General features: G+C 49.8%; 2 protein-coding genes across 2 annotated transcripts in view; one reads left to right on the top strand and one right to left on the bottom strand.

Moving 5' to 3' along the window:
• The window catches only part of tmem63c (transmembrane protein 63C), a 10,515-nt gene extending 9,615 nt beyond the window's left edge, over positions 1-900 (bottom strand). The window contains exon 1 of the mRNA XM_076161731.1: positions 682-900. Coding sequence (XP_076017846.1) covers positions 682-900 — 219 coding nt within the window. The remainder of the gene's footprint in view (positions 1-681) is intronic.
• A 7,520-nt stretch (positions 901-8,420) lies between these two features.
• On the top strand, positions 8,421-9,322 carry zdhhc22 (zDHHC palmitoyltransferase 22). Its single transcript, XM_076161499.1, has 2 exons — positions 8,421-8,967; positions 9,045-9,322. The coding sequence occupies exons 1-2, from the start codon at positions 8,421-8,423 to the stop codon at positions 9,320-9,322; spliced, it is 825 nt and encodes a 274-aa protein (XP_076017614.1).
• Positions 9,323-10,044: the final 722 nt, after the last annotated feature.

The raw sequence follows: 10,044 nt of genomic DNA, 5'->3' as shown, positions 1-10,044 counted from the left end.
GATATTTGACATGGTTGCACAGATCATTGATTCGTTTGTGTTTGGAGGATAATGGATGAATCATCTGTTAATACGAGCCTCTGTGTCATCCTGCAGTTTATCTCCAACCACGCTGGAACTGAGGCAGAGGCGTCGCCTAGAGAGGGAGGGGCAGGGGGGGCTGAGGGGCGAGGGGGGGGGTGGGGGGGTGGGGGGGTGGAGGGGGGGTCACGATTTGACTCTGCTGCTTGTCATCAAGAGACAAGTCCCCTGCCCTCTGCGTCGTCTTGACAACCGGGGCGACGATAGAAAAAACAGCCAATTAAGATGCAGAGGTGGCAGATTGAGAGTGATGGAGCTGAGATCAAAGCCCCCCCGACAGCAGCAAGCCAGGAGGGAAGAGGAAGAGGAAGCATGTTATTATCCGGGAGATGTTTATGTTTACAGCACACACACACACACACACACAAACATAAAGCACACACACATTACAGGAGAAGATGTTGTCCTGTTAACAGCTGATGAAGAGTGAAGAGTGAAGGATCATGGTGACGGTGCTGCACGCCTCAGATCACACTGAGTGAATCCTGTCAGCTCGTATCACAGCTGTTCAGAAACCTGCTGTTAGCGCCCCCTAGAGGCTGCACAGGACAGGAAGTCACAATTCTGTTTCTGTTCTGTGTGTGTGTGTGCAGCAAGTACCATCCAGACCACGACGTTGATGGCGAGGACAGTAGGCACCCCCCCGAACGGCAGCCCCTGCAGGACACTGCTGCGGGAGTGAGCGCGGAAGCATCTCTCTGCCGTGCTGTTCTCCTCCCCGGTTGAGCCCAGGAAGCCCAGAACGTCCAGCTCCACGCCGCCGCCCCCACCGCCATCCACAGGGGGCGCCCTCGTCACAAACACGTCTGAGAGCGCCATCAGCACTGGACCATATCTACAGGAAGAGAGAGAGAGAGAGAGGAAGTGATGATGGTGAGGGTGAGTGAGGAAGAGTCAGAGCGTTCTGCTCCGTCTGTTGTTCTTGTGAAACAGATTGAAGTCGCCGGCGTTTTATTACACAACAGAATCTCACTAAAATCAATATCGGCTTTGTAAACGTCTCTGATTGTTTGCTGAGATGAAACCGGTCTGACTTGTGCCATTTGTTGCCATAGCGCCTGTCTGTTCCAACGCCTGCAGGCCTGAATGTCACCGACTAAACGCAGCTGAAGGAGGAACGACATCATCCATCATGTCCAGGTGCGTTCACAGGCGGCGGGTGATCAGCAACAGGTGAAGGTGATGAGGCTGACGAAGGCAGATTGATGAAGGTCCTTTCTCCTGCAATCAACACCCCAGTGTGTCTCTTAATGAGTCTCATCTGAACGGAGCTCCGTCTGTCTGTCTCCCTGCTTCTGTCCTGATTGACGTCCCATTTGTCAGCTTCTCTTCCAGATTCAGCTTTTACTTCAAACCGAGTCGTCCTGTGGCGTTCTGGCTTCACCGTTTGTGGCTGGCGTGTTGCAGCAGAGAGTCTCCCCCCGCCGTTTCCAAAGGCGGCTTTATTGACCCTGGCAGTCCATTAGCAGCCATTGATCTTTGTCCATTTCTCCATCTGACAGGTGGAAGTGGAGACGTCGTGGAATTGTGAGGGATTGATCTCAGCGGACAGAGCTACTGTGGCCCCAATATGCAACAGGACCATAAGTTAACCAGCTCATTAAAGCACAGAGAGAAGTGTGTGTGTGTGTGTGTGTGTGTGTGTGTGTGTGTGTGTGTGTGTGTGTGTGTGTGTGTGTGTGTGTGTGTGTGTGTGTGTGTGTGTGTGTGTGTGTGTGTGTGTGTGTGTGTGTGTGTGTGTGTGTGTGTGTGTGTGTGTGTGTGTGTGTGTGTGTCTGTCTGTCCTCTGTCCAGACCAGCGTGCACAGGATGGGATCATTTACACGGCCATGACCACAGGATCACAAATCGGAGCATCTGTCCTGCAGCAACACACACACACACACACACACACACTCTGCTTTTCGATCAATTCGGCCCTGCGACTTCCAGCTGCTCACCTTGCCTGAACGCTTCTTCACAGAGCAAACAGGAAACGGAGCAGCACACTGGCGACGACAGAACTCGTTCGTAAACATGCCGAGTGGCCCCGGAAAGCGTCAGGAGACAGAAACGAGTGAGGAAGAGGAGGAGGCAGGAGGAAGGAGGAAACTTGAACTGGCATGAGCCTCGCCATGATTTATCTCTGCGTCAGTGATGTCACTTCCTGTGTGTCTGTGTGGGGCGGGGTGACACTGCAGGATGTGCACTGTTACAGACTAATCAATGAACAAACAGGAACCAGGTTGTGCATCACTAACAACAACACAACACAACACAACACAACCCATTCCTGCTGAGCAACAGCATTTTCCTGCCTCCACATGTGGACCCTGAACATCTCATGAGGAGCAGATTCCCTGTGGACGGAGAAACATGGAACAAATCTGTTCCTTATCCGTTTGTCCAGCAGCTGAAACACATTTCCTCTTTCTGTCAGGAGCCAGGAACAAGCAGATCAACCAGCACAACATGATGTCAACAGTTGCTCTTTAGGGGCAACTAAAGCAATGTTACAGCTAGGATTCCTAATAGAATTTCCCAAATATTCAGTTATCAACCTCATATTTGACCATTTTTTGATGATTTTGGAGCCGACTGCTTCTCTACTTCTCTTCTTCGGTCTTGTAAATGAATTCCTGTCTCGACGCTTCCACACAGTTTGTAACATCTGACTGAGAACGCTTCATTAAAATCCAACATGGTGTCTATTTCTGTTTCCCCCAGACGAGCCGGCGGCGTCGCAACGGCTCAGAGAGCGTCCAAGCGATGTAAGAGAATAAATCTGAAAAACACAAGTCGTGGAGAGAGAAGATACTTCAAGCCTTCATCACTCCTCTTCCTCAGCTGATGATGCTACACTGACTCTCTCTCTGTTCATCTCACGGGCCGCAGGAGTTAGATTGAGTCAAAGAAGCAGGAAGAAGGGGGTGAAGACAAAAGGCTGAAACAGCTGAGGCATGTGTGTGTGTGTGCGTGTGTGTGTGTGTGTGTGTGTGAGGGAGAGGGAGAGAGTGGGAATAAGAGCCTAGAAGCATCCTAGAAGCAATGCAGAACAATTAAACTGCCTCTAAGAGGATCAATAACCTGTAATAACCCAATAGAAGCTTCACCAAACTGCAGTCTGGCATCACTGCTCATTATAGTAGTACTTTGGATGCTATCAGTGGCTGGTGTTCATGTTGGGGAGGAAGAGACGAGAGAACACAGGGCGCCTGCGTCCTCTCCTCACTCTGACGCTCCATTAAATCACAGCGCCGGCTCAGTTATCAGGACGCATCGACACGCTGGAAACCAAAGGCCGAGTCCACGATATGAAGCACTGACACACGAGAGAGAGAGAGATGGGGGGAGAAGGAGGGAGAGAGGGAGTGAGGGGGGGGGGGGGGGGACAGAGAGAGAGACAGAGAGAGTGAGGCCTCCATAAATAAAGCCTGAACACTCGTTGACTCGTCGACCTGTGCTCCTAATAAACTGTCAGTCTCGGGGAGATAAACGTTTGAGCCCCCAAGGACGAAGCGCAATCACCATAAATAAAACAATAAGGCTGCTCTCGCCTTCACTGCACTGTTAGCACACACACACACACACACACACACACGTGCCTCGCCCTGTAATACTCTCCAAATATTGCGAGGTAAGACATAGAAATAGAGCTCATAGATCTCAATAACAAACTCAAACTACAGGGATATAGAATCTAAAGCAGCTTCAGTAGCTCACAGTGATCAAACCAGAGCTGATTACCAGAGTGATTATGAGTCTTTAGAGCAGTCAATGATTAGAAAGAGGAACATGTCCTCTTCCTCATTAACGCATGCTCGTGTTTAGTTTGATCTGTGTGAGTGTGTGAGTGTGTCTTCTCCTTCTCTGGATGGATGGAAACGTCGGGGGTGTGGACTCGGCCTGAAGGGGAAGAGGGAGGAGGTGGAGGCACAATCTGCTCACCACCTGCTTCACACACACACACACACACACACACACACACACACACACACTCTCTCTGGCAAACAAACACAGATCAACAAGGTGTGTCTGCCCGGAGCACCCCACCCCCACACACCTAGACTCCAAACTGAAGGCGGAACGAGCCACAAGCATGATGGGAACACTGTCTGCATACACTCACACACACACCTGCTTCCTGTCTGGCTGCACATGCTCTGTGGGCCCCCAGGGGAGCGGCGGCAGACGGGGCCTTTCCCTCATTAAGGAGCAATCTGGCCTCAGGAGAAGGCATGGACTTACATTCAGTCCAGTTCAATCTCAATCAACGCATCATTGAAATATGTCTGTGCGTGTGTGTGTGCGTGTGTGTGTGGATTCTGAAGTGCCCTTATACACAAACATGCTTTCCCTCCGAGCGATGGAACATTTACGCCCACAGTTTCTTAAAAACTGCAGAAACGGGCCCTGGAGGAAACCTGAAGCTCCGGCTGTAAATTACCTTCACACCCACACCTGCCAGAAAGTGCCCCGCACAGCAAACACAGCAAACACACTTCCACAGCACCGATCTGAGCGACACATTCACACTGACACATCTCCGTCACCACAGAGCTCAAGTCCCTCTTACAGAGATAAATAATCACATGTTGTTGTTTTAACAGTTTTTGATTCATCGATACTGAAATTTTAGCTTATTTATGTTTCGCACACAATACAACAACAACAACAACAACATGAAAGCTATGAATTTGCTGCTGTGTTGGATTCTCCATTACAAGATTTCCACTGAAAGCTACTTCCTGGCTGTCTGGATGTCTTCCATCTCATCTAAATCATCTCCAAATGTCTCTGCAGCAATTTGTGGTAAACAAGTCGCTGCGATTGAACTGATAACAGCGAGTGAACCAGCAACCTTCCCAGGAAGTCAAACGTGGGATCGTTGGATCGTGGGATCATTGAATGGTTGGATGAGTCCTCACACCCTCACACTGAATCAGCAAACAAAGGGAAGACACACAATCGGATGTTAGAAGTGGAAACACAACAGAAGCAGGGATCTAAACTTATGGTGACCAATCTGAGCAGCTGAATGTGTGTGTATGTGTGTATAAAGTGTGTGTAGCAGTAACGGCGCGCTACTCAGCATCCGACTGATTGTACCTGACTGATGAGTTTGCACAGTAAATCAAACACAAATGGACTTTTTCGTGGCAAACCGCCTGTGTGGTCGTTTAGAAGAGGAAGAGCTTTCTCGCATTTTCCTCGGCCTCCTGCAGGCTTTGACGTGTGGTTTAAGAGATGAGTCATGGAAGAAGCCTACATCTCACATATGATGCATACTGCACACACACACACACACACACACACACACACACACACACACACACACACACACACACACACACCTCTCTCTCTCACTGTAGGGGAGAGAGTGGACAGGAAGAAGCCTGGCTGGGTGCGATCTGTGAGCAGTGTGGGGCTGGAGTGTGAAACCTCATTCATGCTGTGCGAGCAGCACGGCGGTGCTGTACCAGAGCGACACCAGTGAGGTTCCCGCACGTCGCTGAAGCAGGATAGAGGGGCGATGCATGCTCTATATACTCTACATGCTCTGATTCTCTTCTGTTTGTGTCGCTCGACGTCTTCGTCCCTCCGCTGCACCGCAAACTCTGCTTTCAATCTGAGCTCAGGGCCCTGAAATATTAATGTGTGTGTGAGGGTGGAGGACGACCTGCACTCTGTGGCTCCTTCATCTTGGGAGACTACACTTGCCGCTCTTCCTCCTCCTCCTCAGATGACTTGACGTGTCTGTGAAAGCTCTATAGAAGGATGGATAAGTGAAGCCCTGATACAGACAGATGTGTGTGTGTGTGTGTGTGTGTGTGTGTGTGTGTGTGTGTGTGTACATTAAAGGAGGTTTACTGCGCTATATGTGGCGTTTGTCAATCAAGTTGCAGAGGTCACGTCAGTGTGTGTGTGTGTGTGTGTGTGTGTGAACCTTTTAACCCAGTAAGCACTCACTTCATTTTAAACCCAGTCAGTGACCTGCAGTGATTCGCTGTGATGTCATCACATCAGGACTCGTGGCGTTTTAAAGGGCAGTGCCGCCCAGTTTTCAGACTCGTTTACATAAAGAGCAACGAGTCAAATGAGGACGTTTGTGCAGGATTACAACATGAAACTGGTTACTGTGAGAAATACTGCAGGGAGGGTTGACTGATAAATTGTGAGCCCAGCATAGAAGGATCATGTCAATATCTGAGGCATGTCCTGTTTGAGAGAAGGTGAAACTTCAAACAAACTATGTCACTGCAAAAAAACAACACTAACAACCTTAGGAGAGTTTGTTTACCTGATAAACCAACAACATGGGCTATATGATGCTGAAACCTCTGGACTCAACAGGTCAAACACACACTGACCAATGAAGAGACTTTTGAGTTCAGACAGAGCAGCGGTGTGTGACACAGCAGGTTAGAGCCACAGCCACAGCTACAGCACACACACACACACATACACACACACACACACACACACACACACACACACACACAAGCAGCATATTGGACTAGAAAGGTTCCTCTCAGGTGAATGTGAGCTCCACATTAGAAGCAGCAGAAGGTAAACAGAGAATACATGATGATGACCAGACAGGAGGAAGAACAGGAGAAGAATCCTGAGAAGAATCAATAAATCCGTCACACCATAACACTGCGGCGTAACAGAGCGACACACACACACACACACACACACACACACACACACACACACACACACACACACACATGCCTCGACGGCTCAGATTGAGGAATGAATGGTGAAAGAAAACGCAGTTCGGTGCCTCGCTCTCCTCTCGATCACTGCAGCATCACACCCACCCACACACACACACACACACACACACACATACACACCGACGTGCACCTCTGCAACTTGATTGACAAACGCCACATATAGCGCAGTAAACCTCCTTTAATGTACACACACACACACACACACACACACACACACACACACACACACACACACACGCAGTTTACACACTAAATACACTACACCAGTTGAGAATGTAACATCGCTCACCTGACGAAGCTTCCCAATAGCCGGCGGCGTCTGACTGTGATGCTGATGAAGAAGAGGAGAAGGTGGAGGAGGAGGAGGAGGAGGAGATGGAGGAGGAAGAGGAGGATGCTGCCGCTATGTTTTCTTCAACACCGAGAAACAAGAGAAACTCCCACCCACTCAGGGGCCGTCTGACAACTAAACACCTGCCGCGGCTTAAGGGAGCGTCGACCCGCTGCTCTGACAATGAAACGTGAATTCAGACAAACAGCGGCACATTATAACATTATAATATGACGTAATGATGTCAAGATGTACTGTGCGCTGATGGAGAGCGTTGATAGTTTGGCAGCTCATACGGACAGAGAGGAAGAAGGAAGCGCGGATGTGTGGCAGAGATGAAGGCAGAATGAGACGGAGATGCTTCTATACGTGAGGACGCAGCGCCCCCTGGTGGAACGTTTACCGCCTCACATGCTGCAAAACCACAACAGACACACCAGGCTTATTTATTATTATAGAATCAGACAGAAATGAGACAACAACCGCAATTAATATATTAAAATGAGCGTCTGGGGGATAGAATGACCTCAGTCAAACGACTATTTATTCACAGAAGCGTGCATTTAAGACATTTAATTCATAATATAATTGATAAAAGCGAGAATGTTTGTTTAAAAATGTGGATAAACCGAATTAAAGGAGAGATCAATCAACACAAATGTGCGTGTTTGTAATTGTTTCCACTGTAAGACCCCCTGCTGTGGATTATGGTGCTCAGGAAAGGAGGGGTGGGGGTTGGGGGGTGGAATGAACGCTTCCGGGCCAACAGGCGGCAGTAGAAGAAGAAGCGGACGCCCCCTGACATGGATGAAGACGTCAAAGGCTCCGCAGCTCCATAGCGTCGCGTCCCGTCGTTTGGAATGAACCTGATGAGCGATCGGCGGTGCTGAAGGCTGAAGGGACCGACGGCGGCGCCTCCTGACACGCACACACATTCACACACACACTCACACAAACGCACGCAGGTGAGTGTATTCATGATGCCGGGGACGATTTGTAAGAGCTTCTCTAATTGCGTAGCCATGGAAATGAAGTAATTGGCTGAGGAAGAGGAGGAACATGAAGGCAGAGATGAAGCAGCTGTAGCCGGTAGAGGGGGGGGGCACACACACATCTGTAGCATGTTTGTGTACAAGCACCTGAGTCTCCATTCGGGCTTTGTAGTCTACATGTGTAATCCTAAACCCTCTGTGTTCTAAAGATAGATCCTCTAATCTGGGTCACAATGAAGCCCTCAGGTGTCAGATCAGTGTATGATGATGTCGTGCTCGCTGTCACACACAGGTATGTTCACCAGGATGCTCAAACTGAGGCTCCTCAACGCCGTGGCCCCCGCTTACTTCTTCGCGGCCACGGCGGTCACCTTCGTCCTGCACTTCCTCCTCTTCATCCCCACCATATTCCCGAGTCCCGATCCGTCGTCCACTGCGCTCCACACCGTCGTCTTCCTCTTCCTGATGTTCAACGCTTTGGGAAATTACATCATGACCATCAGATATCCGGCCGAGAGCGCCAACGAGACGGCGGTCCCGGTTTGTTCCCCCAGCTGCTCGGACAGAGTCGACGCCCACTACCTCCTCAACGGCCGCCACTACTGCAAACTGTGTAAGAAGGTGATCCTGAAGAGGGACCACCACTGCTTCTTCACAGGGAACTGCATCGGCAACAAGAACATGCGCTACTTCATCATGTTCTGCATCTACACGTCCTGCACCTGCCTCTACTCCCTGGTTCTGGGCGTGGCCTTCCTCACTGTGGAGTACTCCCTCTCCTTTGAGAACCCGTTGACCTTCCTGACCCTTCTGCCGCTCTCCATCGGTTACTTCTTCATGGGTGAGCCGAGTTAAAAGCTGAAACATCGAGACTCCAACTTGCCAACTTCCTCATCTCTTCCCTTTCCTCCCCCTCAGGTGTGATCTCAGGCCTGCAGCTCTTCCTGGTGCTGATGCTGTACGTGTGGCTCGGCATCGGCCTGGTGTGCGCCGGGTTCTGCTGCCAGCAGGTGCTGCTGGTGGCCCGGGGTCAGACCTGGTGCCAGATGCAGCGGGGCCAGCTGCTGGAGAACCGCAGCCCCTGGAAGAGCAACCTCAGGGACGTGTTCGGCAGCCGCTGGGCCCTGGGGCTCCTGCTGCCCGTGCAGACGGTGGAGACGGGCTCTGAAGACGCAGATGCACACAAGCAAGACTGAGCCGCAGCCGCAGCCATATTCCAATCAATAACCCTCAACAGGCCGCCGAGGCTGTAGGGAAGTGTCGTCCTGACTGATTTAAACCAGTCATGGATACTTTATGACGTCTTAACTGTCTGTGGAATAGTTGTTAGTACTCATTCACTTAAGGACAGGAGCCATATAAGCAATGGGAAACTTTCTCCTTTGTCTAAGTGCTTAATTAATGTGTTTTCAGTCACTTTAAGAGGCCATTTTAAGAGATTATCATTACATATCCCTCTGTTTGGCAGCACTGCTACATGCTTTTATCCTCCTGTGAGCTCAGATTGTTCCATTTTTGTATAATCTATATTTGTTACAGGGTGTGTGTGTGTGTGTGTGTGTGTGACCTTCTTCCATTCCAGCTTGTAGGTTTCACTCTGACAGTATGTCACTTTGATATTAAGGGCTAGTAGACCAGGATACTGCAGTGTTAGATCAGACAGAGGCCTGAACATGTGGAGATGCTGGACCACATGAGCCATATGAAGCTAATGCAGGGGATTAACCACGCTGTGCCGTATACAACCATCCTGACAAGCTCACACACCACCCAGAGACACTGGAGCTTCACTCTTCTGTCACATGTTTCAGCCTCATTAGAGATCATGATTCTCTGTACTCCTGAAGTTCAATTTGGAATAGAACTTTACTTTTTAAAGCTATTTTTGTCTATTGTTGCTACGCCAATAAATGACATT

The sequence above is a fragment of the Genypterus blacodes genome, unplaced genomic scaffold (genome assembly GCF_046128005.1).
Source record: "Genypterus blacodes isolate CSIRO-AG114 ecotype Tasmania unplaced genomic scaffold, CSIRO-AGI_Gbla_v1 ptg000112l_1, whole genome shotgun sequence".
Taxonomy (NCBI): Eukaryota; Metazoa; Chordata; class Actinopteri; order Ophidiiformes; family Ophidiidae; genus Genypterus; species Genypterus blacodes.
Note: the sequence above shows the minus strand (reverse complement) of the source record. Positions and strands in the feature narration are given on the sequence as shown.

What these genes read in the sequence shown, in the direction of transcription:
- zdhhc22 (XM_076161499.1), top strand. Translation starts at nt 8,421, where the DNA reads ATGTTCACCAGGATGCTCAAACTGAGGCTCCTCAACGCCGTGGCCCCC. An exon ending in CATCGGTTACTTCTTCATGG is followed by an intron (nt 8,968 to 9,044) that starts GTGAGCCGAGTT and finishes CCTCCCCCTCAG; the next exon opens with GTGTGATCTCAGGCCTGCAG.